The sequence below is a fragment of the Salvelinus alpinus genome, chromosome 38 (assembly GCF_045679555.1).
Source record: "Salvelinus alpinus chromosome 38, SLU_Salpinus.1, whole genome shotgun sequence".
Classification (NCBI taxonomy): domain Eukaryota; kingdom Metazoa; phylum Chordata; class Actinopteri; order Salmoniformes; family Salmonidae; genus Salvelinus; species Salvelinus alpinus.
This window is the reverse complement of record NC_092123.1, coordinates 3,090,591-3,112,252: the sequence shown is the minus strand read 5'-3', so window position 1 is coordinate 3,112,252 and position 21,662 is coordinate 3,090,591. Positions and strand designations below refer to the sequence as shown.

Here is a 21,662-nt window from a genome sequence, read left to right as displayed (position 1 = left end):
GAGGATAGCTTCATATTATTTTTAGATTTTTATAAAGCATTTGACACAGTAGAGCATCAGTTCCTCTTCCACTCCCTTGAGAGATTTGGCTTTGGGGATTCTTTCTGTAAGGCTATTAAGACTCTCTATACAAATGGTAACAGCTCTATCAAATTGAAATATGGCACCTCACCTAGATTTGAGTTAAAGAGAGGAATTAGGCAAGGTTGTCCTATCTCTCCGTACCTGTTTCTATTAATCACCCAACTTCTTACAAATTCTTTAAATAATAGTCCTGTACAAGGTATTTCCATAGCTGGTAAAGAAATTATTACAAGCTAGCTGGCTGACGATACTACACTTTTTCTGAAAGATGCTAACTAAATTCCCATATCGATCAATGTGATACAATCAATTTCCAAAGCGTCTGGTCTATATCTTAACATTGATAAATGTGAACTCGGCTGTCAAAGATTGTGTGACACCTTCAAATTATGGTATTCCAGTAAAAGAAGAACTTACATATTTAGGCATAACCATTACAAAGGATCAGAAGTCTAGAGGCTTACTAAATTTGAACCCTCTTATTAAAAAAACCTAGAAGAAGCTAAATTAATGGCTACAGAGGGACTTATCTTTATCTTATCTTATCTCTAATAACCAAGGCTGAAGGTATCTCTAGACTAACATATGGCGCTCTATCTTTATATCTGATAAAATAACGTATATGTTGAAAGATAATGATTAAATAATTCCACTCTGAAACCTTATAATTGTATGAAATTGATTAGAATCATAAAATGATAATCTGATGATGTGTGTAGTTTTAGTCAGAATTAGATTAAATAATGTATCTGTATAGTGGAAAAACACAGATTGTCTGAGCAAGGCGTAGTTTAGGATTTGAACTTGTATGTGTGTGCCGAAGAAAAAACCCGAGAACAATTCAACTGTGTTTGGACCGACCTGGCTAGGCCTCTGAGAAACTTATGATAGCATAGGTAGTACTTCTCAAGGTTTCCCTAATCTCGGGGGAATGGAACTGTCGGCTGGGTAGTGATAAACAGTGGTGAGAACTATGGAGAAGGATAAAACTCACCTGTTTGTGTGTATGTATGTGCGTAGGATACCTACTGTTTGTGTGGAAGTATGTGCGCAGCTATAAAATGGATGTCTTTGTATAATGGACTTCAGAGCATTCTCGTGAATAAACTGTACTATCTTTTTGCATAAGCTGAGTCGTTGACTAATTATTATTAAACCCATGGTCTTACAGATCTCGGGGATTGGTCAAAGCTATTGATTGTCAATTATTATCATTGGGATTGAAAATTCTCGTGACAATTACTTGACAGTAAAATAAGCAAAGAAATAGACCAGATGTTTTTCAACATTCTGTGGAGAAACCGTACCCATTACATTACGAAATCCGTTGTAATGAACACTCATGAGAATGGTGGGCTGAATTTTCTGGACTTTACTACCTTAAATAATACTTTTAAGATCAATTGGATAAAACAATTCCTAAGAAGACCCACTTCTATGTGGTCTTCCAGTGAAACTTTCTGCTTTTCATCGGCAGGTTTTCTTGTAATGGTCCTTAATTTATAGATATATTGTATAAAAATACTTCCTTGTTTTTAGAATATTGGTTCCGAAATAATATCCTATTGGTGAGCCAACTGGTAAATGCAGAGGGTCTTTTACTCAGTTATAAGGAATTCTGATTACTTTACAAGGTCCCTGTAACACCTAAAGATTTTGCAATTGTTTTAGATACCATTCCCTCAGGTGTTGCTTTATTATTCAGGAACGTGTCAAGACCTAACCCTCAAAGCCTACCTTCCGTTGACCCTGTTGACTCATCAGTAGGAAAGATTTGTTTCTCTTTTGGTCCATTCAACAACAGAGCGATACGAACCTTGTTTCAGCAGGATTTTGTATCTAAGTCGCTCTGGATAAGAGCGTCTGCTAAATGACTTAAATGTAAATGTAAATGTATACCTTATGTCATGCCTTATTGGAATGGATTTATTGATAATATCTGTTGGGAAAAAAAGTTTGGATGTTGCCACACACATACCTACTTGTTAACCAAATCAAGGAAGTTTCCTTTAAAATTATTCATAAATATTATCCTGCCAACCACTATATGAAGAAGTTTAAGGAAAACATCAACTAAAATGGCTCCTTTTGTAATGACCATCCAGAAACAGTGTTGCATCTTTTTTGGCATTGTATTCATGTAAGAAAACTGTGGCAAGACATCAGTAGATTTATAATTGAACACATTTATGAAGATCTTACACTATTGTGGAGAGATGTACTGCTTGGATTCTTTACCTACGATAGAAATAAGCTGAAACATTTTTATGTAATTCATTTCATTATTCTTTTGGCCAAATTTCATATTCACAAATGTAAACAAAAAAAACAAATTTTCTTACCTTACAAAAAGAAATTGAACTGTATTTTAAGACAATTAAATACTCTACTAACAAAAAAGCTGTTAGAATTATAAGTGTATGTATGTCCCTTAAGGTTCTTGTGTAATGTGATATTGTACCCCCTTGCCCAATTTCCCATTGTATATTATTCATATATACTGTGTTCCCACATGTACTTCCTGTATTGATTTGTTGTTAAAAAAAAGAAAAAAGTAATTAAATAAAAACAGCACCAAACACATTAGCTAGATGTAAACCTGCAAAAACGTCCAAATTAATTAAAGATAAAAATATATATATTCTCACTATTTTGAGGAAGCATTGACTTTGTTCCTATGGTGACCCATGGGGGACAAACATTATTAACTGCCACATCGAACCACACCCCCAAGACTGAAAAGTAGTTTTTTAATGAGCAACAGAAACACATTCGGAATCTGAGGGGTGAGTATCCAAAAATGTAATGGTATGCTGTCAAACAAGGCTCCAAAAAAGCTAAAGGGGCTCTATAAAGATTTGCTATGTATTCTCCTAAGGCCCATTGCTACTAGAGCAGTCCTTTCCCATACCAGCCGTCTGACTGACTTCCTAAAGCAAGGCCACTGGAGAGGCCCATTGGAAACATCAATCTACCATCCACTGCTCAGCCTGTGGTGAAGATGTCAGGTGAGAATCAGAATTTGACTGGTTTAGGCTACACTTATACTGTTTAATTGCCTATACAAAGAACAAACCTTTTTTGGTAATCATCTTTAATTGCATATCGTAACTTTGGGTTTCTTACCAGGTCATGGCTTCAGTTGTTAAGACATCTTCAAATTAGGGCTGGGCGGTATACAGTATTTTAAGATATACCGGTATTGATGCAGGGACCGGTTTGGTTTTTACTTTACCGTCTATACAGGTATTTGAATGTTTGTTTGTTAAATGTGATACGCCATGTGTAATGTCAATTTTTAATGTTTACTTCGTCATCTCTCTCAGCTCTTTCTCTCTGTGCCACTTTCCACACAGCCCAAGCCACGCCCCCTGTCACTCAAGGAGCGCATTTGATGTTCCTCAACCAAGATGATGTTCCTCAACCATGAGACACTTGCGTTCAGTCTACATGGTCAATGCAGCACATGGAACAATATTGATGACTACAATGCTGTTTTCACTTGGCTTCTTAATATAAACCCACTAGCGTTCTATAATGACACTATTAGTTTGTGTTTCTTACATCAGCAAACAGCTAGTTTGTCTTTTCTTAGCAAGTTGCCCTAAATCTTGTGAGATGCTAATTGTTAGCCGCTAATAGCTAGCTAGCTAATAAATGTACCGAGTAAGCGCAAACGTAGCTTGCTAATACAGCCTGACAATACCAGTGATGGTGTAGACCAAAATCAGTATGTTGTTTGTGCAACAGTATCTTCTAAATCTAAGAGGAATATGCTAAGCAAGAACATGTTAGCTACATGACGTAGCTAAGAGAAAACATGCAACGTAGCCAAAATTTATAGGGTCCCCTGGGAAACACTTATCAAAACTTTTATTCCTACCCTGTCACAATAACTCCTCTGGCATTTTAATTCGTTGTCATCTCAAACAACCCTGTATTCAAAGTGCCCACTATTATATTCTAACTATAGAAATAGAATAGTCATTCTATTTCCATGATTCCAACAGTTTTGCTCTAATTCGCAAGTCAAATCTCAATTGCAACATTTGGTTAAAAATAAATCCTAGATTATTTGCCCATATCATGCAGCCCTACGTGGCAGTGTGTAAATTACTTTGATGAACTGAAATGGCTCAAGGTGGATACAGGAGTCACTCCGATTAAGTTGGGGTTTACCCACAAAATTGTCCATAACTCTGTCTCTAAATATCTAGGGTTGGACTAATATGCACTTTAAGCACTTTGACATGCAAACACAGGCCCAGCCTTACTCAGACATTTTAAGACCTTTGCACTATCCTGCAGAATTCTTTTGTAAATATTCTGTAAATATCCGTAGCTTTTTTCCGTTGTTGTGTTTCACATTTTAATATGTGATCTTGTCATGTGAACTATGACTGCTGCGAAATGGAATTGCCTCTCGAGGACATTAAAGTTGTCTGAATCTGTAATTATTTCAGCCGTATAAATGACACATCAGTACTTCACCAGAAGGAGCTCTGCTAACTTTGATCCCTGCAGATTTAAGCGCCCCACGGGGAAAAACTAATGTGTGTATTTTGCTGCAGTTCTGTGGAACAGTTTACCAAGCTACCTAAAAACTCATCAGAGAACAGCTTTAAGGTGTCACAAACAAACCAAAAATATTTGAGAAACACCATGGCGGTTTGATTAGGGGTATTCTCCCACGAGGTGACTCGTAAACGGGCTCCTCTGTGCTGTAGATGTCGTTGTTGTAAATTGATTGCTGTAAATTGCTTGTGTTGCTTTTAATTGCATTGAGTGCATGTGAAGTGTTGGTCTTTCCCACCTGTCATCTTGCTGAAAAATGAGGAACACATTGGAAATCAAATCAAATGTATTTATTGAGCCCTTCGTACATCAGCTGATATCTCAAAGTGCTGTACAGAAACCCAGCCTAAAACCCCAAACAGCAAGCAATGCAGGTGTAGAAGCACGGTGGCTAGGAAAAACTCCCTAGAAAGGCCAAAACCTAGGAAGAAACCTAGAGAGGAACCAGGCTCTGAGGGGTGGCCAGTCCTCTTCTGGCTGTGCATGGCCAGCATGGTCAAATAATAATAATCACAGTAGTTGTCGAGGGTGCAGCACCTCAGGAGTAAATGTCAGTTGGCTTTTCATAGCCGATCATTAAGAGTATCTTAGAGTCTCTAGAGAGTTGAAAACAGCAGGTCTGGGACAGGTAGCACATCCGGTGAACAGGTCAGGGATCCATAGCCGCAGGCAGAACAGTTGGCCAGGTGGACTGGGGACAGGTGGACTGGGGACAGCAAGGAGTCATCATGTCAGGTCGTCCTGAGGCATGGTCCTAGGGCTCAGGTCCTCCGAGAGAGAGAAAGAAAGAAAGAGAGAATTAGAGAGAGCATACTTAAATTCACACAGGACACCGGATAAGACAGGACAAGTACTCCAGATATAACAAACTGACCCTAGCCCCCCGACACATAAACTAATGCAGCATAAATACTGGATCGATAAGCCATCAGGTTTTATTGTGTTTTTATCCTCAATTATTTTTGATGTATGTAATGTTGTCTCCTGCTGGAAGAGCATACTGCTTTTGATTATTTGACTTGAAACGGGTATTCATTTAAATCTAATATCTCGATGTGATTGGAGATATGTTTGTTTTTTCTATTGATAGTTGTTTTAAATTTGTAATATATTCCTGATTGATTAATGTTGATCATTAAATTTTGAAGAAAATGAGCTGGCTACTGAAAATTACGTCAATTTATTAATCAAATTGCTCAGTTTGATATGACGCATCATCCCATTGAACACTAGGTGGCACCAATGTAACGTTTTTCAAAGGATTTCAGTCAACGACTTCACAAATGGGTGAATGAATCAATGTGCTGTATATCCCATCGCACTGCGCACACATGTGGGCCATGATAGAAATGGTTCATGGTTATCTGCATGTATTTTACAATTTGTGAAGTAGGCCATTCGATTACGGTCCCAATTTTCCCTCATCGATTGCAATAGAGCAAATTAATTACTGTATAGGCTAATTTCATGGGTCAGCCATCAATCCCAGGATCCTTCGTTAACCACATAATACGGACAGAACCAAAATAGGCAACATTCAAATATAGTAGCCTACGTGTTTTTTTTGTGTGGTTAATTTGGATTACAATACGACCATGGTAGCGTATAATAGCCTACCTAATTCAATATTGTCCCAAATTAACATCAATATCTGTCAACATAGCTACTAGAGCCTACCTCTGTTTTATCCTGAGCTTCTCCGGTGTTGTGCGCTCATATCCTGTTCTATTGAGTGCAACCCGTGCTAAAACAATATTCTGTGGGTCATTTTTAAGAATAGGTCGACATTTGTGCAATCTTGGGGCAACGCGCGCCACTGTAGGCGAATTCTATATCGTGCTGCGCTTCATTGCCTCACGTGTGCTCCACCTCGTCATGGAGCGCAAATTGCACTCTCCAAGCTTGAGCGCGTGAATGGGAAATAGCTACCCCATGCCTAAATTATGTAGGACTGGACGAGGAGGATGTTTACCTTAATTTGAGAAAATCTGCCCAGTTTATATAAGGGTTCACCCTGATATAGCCCGGCAACACTAGATAGAAGAATACAATAGGAGCGTATCAAGTCTACAGAGAAAGCGAGGCAAGGAAAATATGGACCTAACGGATCAAGTAGCACAAATGGAGCCGCTACTACCCTTGGTAAGGATGTCCCATAGGCAACCTAGAATAGGCAACCATTGTGTTCTCACTGAAAATGGATTTCATATCGTTGATTGAGAATGTCTTGATGTGGGGATTGAACACACCTGCGTAGATCAGCCTATGTGTGCAATACATTTGAAATAAATCATAGATAGTCTATGTATGTTATTACATCGGTTATTTTACAGCATTAGAAAATGACAAAAGTGTAATAGGCCTAATATAGGTAAGTAGGTTATAACCTAGTTGTATAAACCGGTTTGCCAAGACAACTGTTTTATCGAAAATATCGAGACATCGTAATATTTGTGTTGATTTCTTCATTCTGGACCATCCTGGATCTTTTTTTGTGCTGGACCAATAGACCTGCATTAATATTGTCATCAAAGTGTGATAATAAAACTCCACAATGTTGATGTTTTTATTGCATAGTCTACTACATCAAATACCTATAGAATACTGTAATTAACCTGATTTAGAAAGATATGGTCGTATTTATTTACCTATTACTAATGCCTTCTTTATATCCACTAATTTCTCTTCTAATGCCATAGCTGACACATTTTGTTATTGATAAAGGATGATGTAGGCCCATGTCTTGTTGAGTCTGCAATTAATGTGTCTGTGGCATGCACCTACTGACAGTGGAGGCTGCTGAGGGGAGGACGGCTCATACTAATGGCTGGAACGGAGCAAATTGAATGGCATCAAACCGTGTGTTTGATCTATTTGATACCATTCCACTTATTCCGCTCCAGCCATTACCACAAGCCCGTCCTCCCCAATTACAGTGCCACCAACCTCCTGTGCCTACTGTGGTTCCAGTTCAATTGGTCCCCTGCTGGATTACCTTACGGTGGAGCTGATTAGAATGTCTGTCATCTTGTGAACGTTCATCTGGACTCAGAGTCAGACACATCCCAACTGATCACCAAATACTTCATAGAAGCACTATGGTGAAGTCCTACTCAGTCTGTCTGCCAATCAGTGGTTATGATGCGAAGGAAATAAGGAAAATAAGTCATTTAAGAGCTTTAGGACAGAGCCAGGTCCTATAATTGTGGACAGCTGTAAATTCACAGCCCCATGTTGTTACGGTAGTTTACTACTAGACAGTAGATATCGGCTCATCTGATATCTGATTGGACCCATTAGGATCTATAGGTGTATTATTAAGGAAAGCCACAAACAGACACCACTCATCAATAAGAACCCTATCACCCTATAGGACATACTCTTTCTATGGTCAATCCACGGTCATAGGCAAGATTGATGAACCGTAATCTATACATGTTGAATAGAGACCACACCCAGTGGTGTCCAAAGACTGTGCCTGTTTCAGCGGTCAGGTCCTGTTTAGCATTCCGGTGATGGCATGTTGAGAAATGGCCGCCGTGCTGGATTCTCGCCTCAAAGCCAGGGAGAGGAGAAATATGGCTTTTGTTCAAACGCTGTTGAAAACGTTGTTTCCCTTTATGCATAGGTCATTATAAAAAGAAAAACAAACATGACATTGAAAAATTACATTGATAAAACAGGTCCTCTGTGCGAGCCTACTTAACCAGTGCTGTGGATTGACCACAGGTTGAATATAACATGGGCTGCTTTTGGTCACTTACTCACAATGCAGTGCCGTGTCATCATAACTCTTGGCTGCCTAGCTGTAGCGTGTGTCCTGAATCCCAATGCGTTGCCATAGTTGCTAATGGTTGTGTGTGGGTATGTGAGGTGATAGTAGGAGTGAGTATTCTGTGGAAATCCTCAGTGTATGACAAACAAAAATGGCATGTAACTTGTATTAAAAACCTGGGGACCGGCAGGGATTGCATAGCACTCAATGACTTCCAGTGTGAAGATGCGCAGCCAAGCAAGACTGGATTATGCATGTAAACAATGTCCTGTGGATTGATGTTATACTGACCTTGTTATTTACAGGAACCAAGCCCCCAGAGCCCTCAGGTACCTCAAGGAGACACGAATGTGGTGAGTACTTCTGCTTTCATACCAAGCCAAGCATGCAGGATAAGTCCTACTACGTTTGCTCAGTCATACACGAGTCCTTTTGATTTCAGCTACAGATAAAGCCACTTCATGCAGCAAATGTGTAGGTATCCATTTCAAACGGTCTTGGTTATGAATATCACTGAAAATCCATCTGGCAAGCTTTCGAAGTCCTGAGTCAGACTTGAGATAAGAGCTCCCAACCAAGACTTTCACAGAAATCATTCATTGACGTCAATGGGAGACTTCAGCAAAAACTTGAGTCGAGCGCACAGATTCCACATCAGAAATACATATGCTGGCATATATTGGGTAGAGAGAGGGTGTTGGGAGTTAGGGCTGGAGACAGGAGATGGAGAGGGTGTGATTTAGTAAAGATGGATCTGAATGTTGAGTCCTAAACCTGGGCACAGTGAGCCTGGCTGGCCTTCTGGCTGGAGTGGATCTAGTGTGGACAGACGGGGGAGGTCTGTAGAGCAGAGTGGGTAGAGCAGGCAGAGCTAGGCCTGTTCTCTTGGACATAATGTTCTTGGATCAGTGGGACATCTCTGTCTGACTGGGTGATCCGACTGTGCAGAGCCAGCCCCACTGTAGCGAGCTAAGTGCCTAGACCAACTGTGTGCCTTTGGATGTTTAATTATAGCAGAGAGAGGGGGAGGAAGAGAGAGAGAGAGAGGAAGAGAGAGGGGGAGGAAGAGGGGGAGGGGGAGAGAAGACACAGCTAAGAGAGATGCTAGTGCCTTTCCTACACATTTCTGATAGTTTCCTCAACAATCCTATTTATCATCCGTGCCTAAATTGTTATTGATCCAGTACTACTACCACTGGGAATGTATGTCATTAGGTAGTGTAGCAGAAGAATCGCTTGAAACGATGGATCCATTTCCAGTACAGCATGTTTCTGCCACAGTGTTCTGATGACGATGCAGCACAGATTGAGTACAGTAGTGTCCTAGGCAGGACACACACACACACACACACACACACACACACACACACACACACACACACACAGAGGATGACTGCAGAGTAGAACCGCCTCATAGCATGTCCCTGTGGATTTAGGATGGATCAGATGTGGCAGGTGCAGTGGTGAGGAGTCCTAGGGCTTTTCTCTTCAAACCTCACAGAAGAAGGGTGTGTGTGTGTGTTTGTTTTGCGTACCGTGACTTAGCTACAAGCTTCTCTTAGATAAGAGGGCCACAACACCACACAGCCCAGCATCAGTGATGTCAGCAGCTCGCTAATCTCACAGGGGATTGGTGGACGGATGCTTGTCAGGAAACATCGGAGCCCATCTGGATCAGAGCTGGGCAGTCTGAGCGCTTGTTTGTGTTGCGAAGCTGCTGTCAGGAGGAGGCTGGCTGGCATGGGGAAGAGGAACCGGTGAGAAGAGCCTGGCTCGAACTTACTGCCAATATCTCCAGCCGACAAACACAGATTCTGTCCGGGGCTTGAGCTTCCATCTTGCGGTCTCTCGACCACTGTAAATCCAAGGGGAAATCTCGGGCTTCCTTGCCCATACTGACGCGCCATGTTATCAGGGAGCTTGGACCCCAACTCCAATGGATTTAACTGCCAGGTACGCCTCTGGGTTTAGCCTGTGCCACCTGAGGGAGGTTGGCGCATAGAGGGTGACAAAGAATGGGATGGAAATGCTGGTGATGTTCACGTGGCCTAAACTATTGGTTGTTGCGTCACAACATTGTTTGTGTTCATGTGAGAATATATCCTGATTGGAGTTTTAGCTCATATTTGGGTTTATGAAAATATACCACTGCAGACTTATCATGCACACATTCACGTCATCATTTCTCAACAGTGACATTGGACAGAAACACTATACAACATTATTGATGGATAGCAAACGAGCCATTTGACGCTTTCCTGAACACCCTGGCGGATTAACATTGAAGTCACTACAGGGCAGAGTGAATGGCCTCCAGTTCAGTATTATAGTGTTGGTTAATGCGGTGCTTGATCACTGCTGTTGTTCTGCAGTAGAGGCTAGCGGTGCTGCTGATCTCCCTGCATAGGAAAAGGTTCTAAGGAGCTACTGACAGATGGGACTCGAGCACTCTCATTTTGCGAGTGGTGGGAGATCGAGCTAGAGATTATACCCACTGTCATGAACCCGATTGATCTTTGAGAGAAGCCAGAGGAAACCAAATGACCTAAACTGTTTGTCTTTGTCTCTGTCTTTGTCCGTTTATGGCTACTTCAGAAGTATTGCTGTTTGTTGATGTCTTTTATGCTTTGGATTAAACTGTGTTGATGTCACAAAGTGAATAGGAAGCCTGTGATAGATAGGTATGGCTTCGAGAAGCTCCCCTGGGATGCTGATGCTGCGCACACTGCCATTGCCACGGTAACTACGGCCATCTGTAGGGATCAGACGCGTGACGACGTCTGCCCTTATCCAATCCCATGGCTCTGGTGTAAGGGCTCCGCCCATGCTAATCCACTAGCTGTAGCTATATAGAATCCCCCCGGCTTGAAACGCATGTACAGTACTTTCATCCACATTAGACTGATCTACAGTCAGTAATCCTCTATCCCGTAGATGAGGCTTTGTGGAAAGTCACATGCTATATGCTTCTGATCCGTATAGGTGTTGTTGGTCAAAATAATAAGTAGAGAAGTCCTTTAATGTATACCTCATGGCCTAGATATCCTATGAAGGTAAACGTTGATCATCTCTGCAGGTTCCGTGCGTCACAGAACTCCCTGAGAGACATATGAGGAACGTGGAAATTGGGTCACAAGGCTGGTGTGTGTGTCCTGGAAGACTGTATTCTAACCAAAACGGCTTCCTGGAAACGGCTCGTGTGAAAGCTCCGGGTTGAAGTTTCCCCTAGGTACAGATTTAGGATCAGCGTCCCCTCCCCCAATCATAACCTTAACCATTAGTGGGGGAAAAGCGTAGCTGACCCCAGGTCAGCGTCGAGGGGTAACTTCACCCTACACCCGTGTGAACAGATAGGTCTGTGATTTTTACTGGCAAAGATATGGGTACATAACCCAGGCACACCTTTCGGTCAACATTAGGAGACATCCTCTGTGTTTATTGTTTCTTAATGAGTTCCATAATAGCTCCCCCTGAAAGATAACATCAGCAGACCACCTCCTCTAGTCAAGCAGTCTATCATAATGTTCTCTCTGCCAGAGGTCGACCTGAAGTCCCAGGATGTCATTTTGATTTGTAGGTGGTTTACATTTTAAACAAAGACTTTGTTCACAACTGGGATGTGCAATCCTGGCCCTAGGGTTCCAGACTGTGTGTTAGCAGGCCTTTGTTCCAACCCTGCATTAACACTTCTGATTCAACTGGTTACAGTTAGTGCATTATCAAACTAGTTCTTGTTCGAACTCAAGAAAAACGATGTATTTCCTGCGCTGAAAATCACCATCTCCTTGAATACGGTAATTCGAAAATAAATTCTCAAGGAAAAGGAAATCTCAAGCGAGGTTCTAGAGTGGTTATCGAAGAAAGGAATGACGTCCAACAGCGTGTGTGGGAGGTAAAGACGAGAAAGGAAGTCATTTTTAAGGGAACTGGAAGTGTTGGGTGCAGTTTATTTCAGATCACATCAGTCGTTAGTTGAGAGACCTCGACACGCCATGCTCTGTGTTGAAAGCCATCTGACCATTTGTCTGTTTGATGAGAGCATGTCGTTATCACAAAATTGGACATGAAGAGATTTCTACGGTTCGTACTGTCCAAGGTGTAGGACCTGACCTAACATGAGCGGAATGCAGGTGCTATCGCTACACACACACAGGGACCAGCTGGGTGTGTGTGTGTGTGTGTGTGTGTGTGTGTGTGTGTGTGTGTGTGTGTGTGTGTGTGTGTGTGTGTGTGTGTGTGTGTGTGTGTGTGTGTGTGTGTGTGTGTGTGTGTGTGTGTGTGTGTGTTGTTGTTGCAACTGTGCCTGTTTGCATGCGTGTGTGTTTGTGCTCCCTCGGTTTCTGAACAAAAATATAAACAAAAATATAAATGTAACAATTTCAAAGATTTTACTGAGATACAGTTCATATTATTATTATGATTATATATATATATATATTTACCTTTATTTAACTAGGCAAGTCAGTTAAGAGCAAGTTCTTATTTACAATGACGGCCTACCCCGGCCAAACCCGGACGATTGGGACTCCCAATCACGGCCGGATGTGATACAGCCTGGAATCGAACCAGGGACTGTAGTGACGCCTCTTGCACTGAGATGCAGTGCCTTAGACCGCTGTATAGTATAGTGAAGTATATTCATTAGGCACTAATCTATAGATTTCACATGACTGGGCAGGGGTGCAGCCATGAGTGGGCCTGGGAGGGCATCGGCCTAGCCAATCAGAATGAGTTTTTCCCAACAAAAGGGACTCCTCAGAAGATCCTGCAGGTGAAGAAGCTGGATGTGGAGGTCCGGGGGTGGCGTGGTTACATGTGGTCTGCGGTTGTGAGGCCGGTTGGACGTACTGCCAAATTCTCTAAAACGACATTGGAGTCAGCTGATGGTAGAGAAATTCAATTATCTGGCAACAGTTCTGGTGGACATTCCTGCAGTCAGCATGCCAATTGCATGCTCCGCTCCCTCCAAACTTGAGACATCTGTGGTGTTGTGACACAACTGCACATTTTAGAGTGACCCTTTATTGTCCCCAGCACAAGGTGCACCTGTGTAATGATCATGCTGTTTAATCAGTTTCTTGATATGCCACACCTGTCAGGTGGATAGATTATCTTGGCAAAGGAGAAATGTTCACTAACAGTGATGTAAACAAATGTGTGCACAAAATTTGAGAGAAAAAGCAATTTGTGCGTATGGAAAATCTCTGGGATTTTTTTACATCTGCTCATGAAACATAGGACCAGTGTATATTACCTCATTTGTCATCACCTCCAAGCCCCCAGTGCTCCTTCATGTGTCGTCCTTTTAACCAGTAGCAGTTAGTACAGCTTATCTAGAGTTTTGATTAGATGGTATATGCTGTAGCTACAAAGTGACTTTTTCGTAGCAGGTTAGGAGCACTTACGCAGCAGGTTAGGAGAATGACCCTAACCTTAACCCTTATCCTAACCCTAAACTTAACCCTTACCCTAACCATTACCCTAACCCTTATTCTCAACCTAACCATAACCTAACCAAGCATTTGCTTATCAACAGATAGTTTGTTGATAGTATGATGCTCTACAGATAGAAAATCTGGACCCAATTAGGTTAGGAAAAGGGTTAGGGTTAGTTAAAATGCTCTCCTAACCTGCTACGAAAAGTAACTTCCGGTGGTAGCTGTACTCCATCTAGTCACAACCCTTATCTAAGTCAATTAGCTTCCTGGTGGTCCGACCCCTCTCAGGTCTCAGGAAACACAGACTGACTTTGTTGATTCCTAAGGTCACAGTCACACTCACTCCATAATAGTCCATTGATGTCAGATTTCAGAACTCATTAGAATGAGTGGTGGGGATACAGACTACCAGGTTATCCTGGGTCAGTTGTTGTGTCCCAGGGTTGGGGGCTGATTTGGGTCAGTGGTGTATTGTATTGATAGGCTAGCTGGCTGGGGGAATGAAAGCGCCACCTGTGAAACTGTAATTCTATTCCGTGCCACCTGCTGTTTGTAATCCGTAGAGGGATTTTGGTTTTGGAGGCTTTCGGCTTGATTCTTGTTTTTTGTTGCTTCGTCACTGTCACGGAAAAAATCTACAAAAAGTAGGATTTGACAGACAAAACCGGTAATCAAGTTACTGGAGTAAATAAAACAATTGTGTCAATATTCACTTTTGTACCTTTTCACTTCGCAAAGAACGGGTGTCCTTGATGTTTTGGATTCATGGCAGGAAACCTGTTCACAGGGTTGTTTATATGAGATGTTTTATTGTCACATACACCGGATGTCACGTTCCTGACCTGTTTTCTCTTGTTTTGTATGTGTTTAGTTGGTCAGGACGTGAGCTGGGTGGGAATTCTATGTTGTGTGTCTAGTTTGTCTGTTTCTATGTCAGCCTAGTGTGGGTTCTCAATCAGAGGCAGATGGTAGTCGTTGTCTCTGATTGAGACTCATATATAGGAGGCTTGTTTGGTGTTGGGAGTTTGTGGGTGTTTGTTTCCTGTCTCTGTGTTTGTGTTCTGCACCAGATAGGTCTGTATCGGTTTTCACGGTTTGTTATTTTGTTTGTTGTTTGTAGTATTCACTTGTTCGTTATTAAACATGTTGAACACTAGCCGCGCTGCATTTTGGTCCTCTCATTCACCCTTGGAAGAAAACCTTTACAGAAACACCCACCAAACCAGGACCAAGCAGCGTAGCAACGGGGAGCAGCAGCGGCCCAGTACACAGGACTACTGGACACAGGAGGAATGGTCTTGGGAGATCATGGACGGAAAAGGACCCTGGGGAAGGGTTGGAGAGAATCGCCGCTCCCGGGAGGTGAAGGAGGCAGCCACAGCCCAGGAGCGGTGGATTGAGGAGGCAGCACGTAAGAGAGGCTGGAAGCCCGAGAGGCTCACCCAAAAATTTCTTGGGGGAGGCTAAAGGGGAGTGTGGCGAAGCCGGGTTGGATACCTGAGCCAACTCCCCGGGCTTACCGTGGAGTGAGAGGGCGTCGTACTGGTCAGACACCGTGTTATGCGGTGGAGCGCACGGTGTCCCCAGTACGCGTGCTTAGCCCAGTGCGGGCTATTCCACCTTGCCGCACTGGGAGGGCTAGGTTGGGCATCGAGCCGAGTGCCATGAAGCCGGCCCTACGTATCTGGCCTCCAGTACGTCTCCTCGGGCCGGCGTACATGGCACCAGCCTTACAGGTGGTGTCCCCGGTTCGCCTGCATAGCCCAGTGCGGGCTATTCCACCTCGCCGCACTGGCAGGGCTACGGGGACCATTCAACCTGGTAGGGTTGGAGAGGCTCGGTGCTTAAGAGCGCGTGTCCTCCTTCACGGTCCGGTATTTCCGGCGCCACCTTCCCGCCCCAGCCCAGTACCACCAGTCCCTACACCACGCACCAGGCTTCCAGTGCATCTCCAGAGCCCTGTTCCTCCTCCCCGCACTCGCCCTGAGGTGCGTGCCCTCAGCCCGGTACCTCCAGTTCCGGCACCACGCATCAGGCCTATAGTGCGTCTCAGCCGGCCAGAGTCTGCCGTCTGCCCAGCGGTGCCTGAACTGCCCGTCTGCCCAGCGGCGCCTGAACTGCCCGTCTGCCCAACGCCGCCTGAACTGCCCGTCTGCCCTACGCCGTCTGAGCTGGCCGTCTGCCAGGCGCCATCTGAGCCATCCGTCTCCCCAGCGCCATCTGAGCCATCCGTCTCCCCAGCGCCATCTGAGCCATCCGTCTCCCCAGCGCCATCTGAGCCATCCGTCTCCTCGGCGCCATCTGAGCCATCCGTCTCCTCGGCGCCATCTGAGCCATCCGTCTCCTCGGCGCCATCTGAGCCATCCGTCTCCTCGGCGCCATCTGAGCCATCCGTCTCCTCGGCGCCGTCTGAGCCATCCGTCTCCCCAGAGCCGTCTGAGCCATCCGTCTCCCCAGAGCCGTCTGAGCCATCCGTCTGTCCCGAGCCGTCAGAGCCGCCCGTCTGTCCCGAGCCGTCAGAGCCGATAGTCAGTCAGGAGCCGCTAGAGCCACTCGTCAGACAGGATCTGCCAGAGCCGCCAACCAGACAGGATCTGCCAGAGCCGCTAACCAGACAGGATCTGCCAGAGCCGCTAAGCAGACAGGATCTGCCAGAGCCGCCAGTGAGCCATGAGCGTCCAGAGCCGCCAGTGAGCCATGAGCGTCCAGAGCCGTCAGCCTGCCATGAGCGTCCAGAGCCGTCAGCCTGCCATGAGCGTCCAGAGCCGTCAGCCTGCCATGAGCGTCCAGAGCCGTCAGCCTGCCATGCGCGTCCAGAGCCGTCAGCCTGCCATGCGCGTCCAGAGCCGTCAGCCTGCCATGCGCGTCCAGAGCCGTCAGCCTGCCATGCGCGTCCAGAGCCGTCAGCCTGCCATGAGCGTCCAGAGCCCTACAGTCATGAGCTGCCCTACAGTCATGAGCTGCCCTACAGTCATGAGCTGCCCTACAGTCATGAGCTGCCCTACAGTCATGAGCTGCCCTACAGTCATGAGCTGCCCTACAGTCATGAGCTGCCCTACAGTCATGAGCTGCCCTACAGTCATGAGCTGCCCTACAGTCCGGAGCTGCCCTACAGTCCGGAGCTGCCCTACAGTCATGAGCTGCCCTACAGTCATGAGCTGTCCCTCAGTCCGGAGCTGCCACTCAGTCCGGAGCTGCCACTCAGTCCGGAGCTGCCACTCAGTCCGGAGCTGCCACTCAGTCCGGAGCTGCCACTCAGTCCGGAGCTGCCACCCAGTCCGGAGCTGCCACTCAGTCCGGAGCTGCCACCCAGTCCGGAGCTGCCACCCAGTCCGGAGCTGCCATTAGTACAGAGTTGTCCCTCTGTCCTAAGCTATCCCTCTGTCCGGAGCTACCTCTCTGTCCGGAGCTACCTCTCTGTCCGGAGCTACCTCTCTGTCCGGAGCTACCTCTCTGTCCTGAGCTACCTCTCTGTCCTGAGCTACCTCTCTGTCCTGAGCTACCTCTCTGTTCTGAGCTGTCTCCTCTATGTAGGAGGGGCCTTAGTGAAGGTTCATGGACCATGGTCGGGGGCGAGGGTCGCCACTCAAAGGACGCTAAGGAGGGGGACAAAGACAATGGTGGAGTGGTGTCCTCGTCCACCGCCGGAGCCGCCACCGCGGACAGATGCCCACCCAGACCCTCCCCTTGAGTTTTTAGGGGTGCGCCCGGAGTTCGCACCTTGAGGGGGGGGTTCTGTCACGTTCCTGACCTGTTTTCTCTTGTTTTGTATGTGTTTAGTTGGTCAGGACGTGAGCTGGGTGGGAATTCTATGTTGTGTGTCTAGTTTGTCTGTTTCTATGTCAGCCTAGTGTGGGTTCTCAATCAGAGGCAGATGGTAGTCGTTGTCTCTGATTGAGACTCATATATAGGAGGCTTGTTTGGTGTTGGGAGTTTGTGGGTGTTTGTTTCCTGTCTCTGTGTTTGTGTTCTGCACCAGATAGGTCTGTATCGGTTTTCACGGTTTGTTATTTTGTTTGTTGTTTGTAGTATTCACTTGTTTGTTATTAAACATGTTGAACACTAGCCGCGCTGCATTTTGGTCCTCTCATTCACCCTTGGAAGAAAACCTTTACACCGGATTGGTCCTGCGATAGACTAGCGCTCTGTCCAGGGAGAGTACTTGTACATCAATCTGCCTCACGCTACAGAAACAGGAAATAGACTCCTGCCTAATGGGCCGTTCTGGCTCGGACAAAGCTTCATTACTAAATAGACGACCGATACCCCTCCCATCCCACCTCTACTGCCAAATCTGCATATCTATGTAAATATAAGCGTATTGGACGCAGTCCAGATTAAAGGGGGATTGTTGTAAACTTGAAGGAAATAGTAGGATAAAGCTCTTCCTTGTCCCTGTTCTGTTCAGGGTTCTGTTCAGGGCTCTGTTCAGGGCTATGTCCCAAATGGCCCTGTGGACCTACACTGCACAGATGATACATACAGTTAGTCAGCTTGATAGGAAGGAGCAGAGTGCATCCGTGAGCAACACATGTAGGGACATGGGGAGGCTGCTGTAGCCCTGAACTGAATATCAAACAACTGTATGCGTTTAAATAATGGATAATTACTGATGGGAAATGCAGAAAATATAGCTACATGCCGTTTCTAATGCATCTCTGTGGAGTGCATAGAGAACAGGAGAATAAGCCTGGGAACGGCCTTGGTGTTTAGTAAACAGAGAGGAGGAGGGAGAGAAGCCAATGGCAGGCATCTTTCCAAGGTCAACCTTGAACTCGCCAAACGTGGAAATCAGATAGATGTCAAGCTCCTCGTCCTCCTTTGGTTTTCAGTCCAGGGCTACAGCAGCTTCCCCTTCCCCCTACATGATGTCAAGCTCCTCGTCCTCCTTTGGTTTTCAGTCCAGGGCTACAGCAGCTTCCCCTTCCCCCTACATGATGTCAAGCTCCTCGTTCTCCTCTGGTTTTCAGTCCAGGGATACAGCAGCTTCCCCTTCCCCCTACATGATGTCAAGCTCCTTGTTCTCCTTTGGTTTTCAGTCCAGGGCTACAGCAGCTTCCCCTTCCCCCTACATGATGTCAAGCTCCTCGTCCTCCTCTGGTTTTCAGTCCAGGGCTACAGCAGCTTCCCCTTCCCCCTACATGATGTCAAGCTCCTCGTCCTCTTCTGGTTTTCAGTCCAGGGCTACAGCAGCTTCCCCTTCCCCCTACATGATGTCAAGCTCCTCGTCCTCCTCTGGTTTTCAGTCCAGGGCTACAGCAGCTTCCCCTTCCCCCTACATGATGTCAAGCTCCTCGTTCTCCTTTGATTTTCAGTCCAGGGCTACAGCAGCTTCCCACTACATGTGTTGCTCCGCTCATTCCTATCAAGCTGACTAACTGCCTGCAGAACTAGGCCTGGATATGCATTTGTTAGCGTATGCATGGTGTGTGCTCATTTCTCTGTGCATTTATGCGTGTGTGTGTGCGGGCATGGAGAGCAACTCCCACCTCGCGCTGGCTGCTCTGATGTCGTCACCAGGCAGAGAGCATGATAGGAGCTGATTTAGTCAGTGCTGTGTATATCTCTTTCCAGGGTAAGATCCTGGGATTTACACACCTATGGCAAGAGGTTAGAATTTGTGGGGAGATGAAATCTGTGGCGGGGAAGCTTTCTCTGCCGCTCTTACATCAGTGTTCTGCAGCTCTGCAGCCTGCAGGAGATCCTGTCCTCACACCAGGCTATTAATAGATAGAGACAGAAACCTGCTGCAGGCCGGAGATGCTGTCTCATTTGTCAAACTGAACAGAAGACACGGAACACCACTCCGTCCTCCTATAGTGGTCCCGGCACAGAGAAAGACAGTTGGCGTCCTAGGCTATATTGACCGCTTTTCTCATCATGTTGATCTAACGAGACTTCACCGTGAATTCATGAGCACGTCTCTGTTAAGATGGTGTTGTGGGGTCAGTGGTGGAGTCCTTTCCATTCTAACGCCCTCAGATCAGGAAGTGAATTGCAATTTGATTCATTAATAAAATGAGTATCATGTAAGTTGAATGAATGACACTTCTACTTCTGAATTGAACTGAGATTCATCTCCTGAATTCACTGAATTGAAATTTAATTGACACTCAACCCTGAAGAGGATGACAAATATTTGATCAGACACAGAATTTATAACAAGACATTCTCGTAGGTTATTTCATTGTTGATCTATCAGACCAAACATTTTTCTCACGAGCTAGCAGCCAGGGAGCAGGAGGTGGGGGATTTCATTATGATGTCACTGAGAACGAGGGGATTTCCCAGGGGGCCATGGGTCCTCCTGGGGATAGAAGCAGCAGGGTCTGCCCCCAGTCACCCTTCACATTTCTCCAAGGGTGGTCTCTCGCGCTCCACACTCTGCTATGACAGCCATACTGCCTGATAAATCGAATGGGTATACATGCCAGTTTTGCCCTACACCATTGAATAAACAAAAATATGTATTTAGGACTTTTTAAATTACGTGCCCTACACCAAAGGGACTCTGGTTAGGATGTCTGTCTTTCTTTCTTTCATTCTTTCATTCATTCCTCTTTTGATGCTTCCTCCCACAGCCTCTATACTAGAGATCTCAGTTTCAGCTGTGTATGTGGAAACAGCTTTGCTTGTGTCCGACTTCTCAGATAATCAGTGAGCACACGGACACTGCCCACATGATGGGTTAGTGGCCCATTCCTTGAAGCAAGACGTAAATGACTTGACATCCAATATCACATTCACAAACAAACCAGCCCTGAAAACGTTTGTGTACTTTCTATTGAAAATTCCTTGATCTCCATCTGTCTAGGAGAAATCACCCTCCTGAGACGGTCTAATGTGATGTCTAAGCCCACCCGGCCACAACCCACCCATCCCCACCACCATCTGTCCACATTCCCATGATCCTCTAGGCTCAGTCACATGGGCGTCCATGTGTGGGTGCCTCCTCCCTCCAGCAACCTGGCCTGGGCTAGCCTAATCTTCTTCAGCATCCAGGATTGGCAGTGTAGGACGTCTTTGATTGGTCTGTAGCCACAGTCATCCAGTCACGGGATGCGTATGTAATGGATTTGTATTCCCTGTATAGTGCACTGCTTTTGACCAGCATTCTAAATGGAATGCAGATAATACACAGTCATTTGTAATACTGTCCAGATTGATCTGAACTGCAAAGATAATTCATGTTTGACTTTTGTGATATCATTTTGTTATGTTAATAGGCTCTGGTTTCTTACCTGTGGGAACTGTGGGGTAAAGCCAGGGGTCAGGACCAAGGCCATGGTTGCTCCAGCTGTGGGGTAAAGCCAGGGGCCAGGGCCAAGGCCATGGTTGCTCCAGCTGTGGGGTAGAGCCAGGGGTCAGGACCAAGGCCATGGTTGCTCCAGCTGTGGGGTAGAGCCAGGGGTCAGGGCCAAGGCCATGGTTGCTCCAGCTGTGGGGTAGAGCCAGGGTCAGGGCCAAGGCCATGGTTGCTCCAGCTGTGGGGTAGAGCCAGGGTCAGGGCCAAGGCCATGGTTGCTCCAGCTGTGGGGTAGAGCCAGGGTCAGGGCCAAGGCCATGGTTGCTCCAGCTGTGGGGTAAAGCCAGGGTCAGGGTCAAGGCCAGGGGGGCTTCCACCTTAACAACCTCTGCCTGGAGCTCAGCAGGCTGTAAACAGACAGAGCAGTGTAACAGCAGGACAATAACACATATAGCCAAACTTAACCTTTCATTTGTGACACCGCTCATTTTTATCCAATTATAATGCACCAAAACTGCTTCACATTTGACTTCTGTGGTATCAT

At 45.5% G+C, this 21,662-nt stretch overlaps 1 protein-coding gene and 1 long non-coding RNA gene across 2 annotated transcripts in view; one reads left to right on the top strand and one right to left on the bottom strand.

Moving 5' to 3' along the window:
• Positions 1 to 4,934: 4,934 nt before the first annotated feature.
• LOC139566334 (uncharacterized) lies at positions 4,935 to 6,450 on the bottom strand. Its single transcript, XR_011673084.1, has 2 exons — positions 6,337 to 6,450; positions 4,935 to 5,427 (listed from the first exon to the last, which is right to left on the bottom strand). It is a non-coding gene; the product is annotated as an uncharacterized lncRNA (long non-coding RNA).
• Positions 6,451 to 6,662: 212 nt separating this feature from the next.
• LOC139566329 (sodium-driven chloride bicarbonate exchanger-like) overlaps positions 6,663 to 21,662 on the top strand; it is a 41,439-nt gene continuing 26,439 nt past the window's right edge. Inside the window, exons 1-2 of the mRNA XM_071387447.1 lie at positions 6,663 to 6,801; positions 8,740 to 8,787. Of these exons, the coding sequence (XP_071243548.1) occupies positions 6,754 to 6,801; positions 8,740 to 8,787 (96 nt within the window). The 5' untranslated portion in view covers positions 6,663 to 6,753. The remainder of the gene's footprint in view (positions 6,802 to 8,739; positions 8,788 to 21,662) is intronic.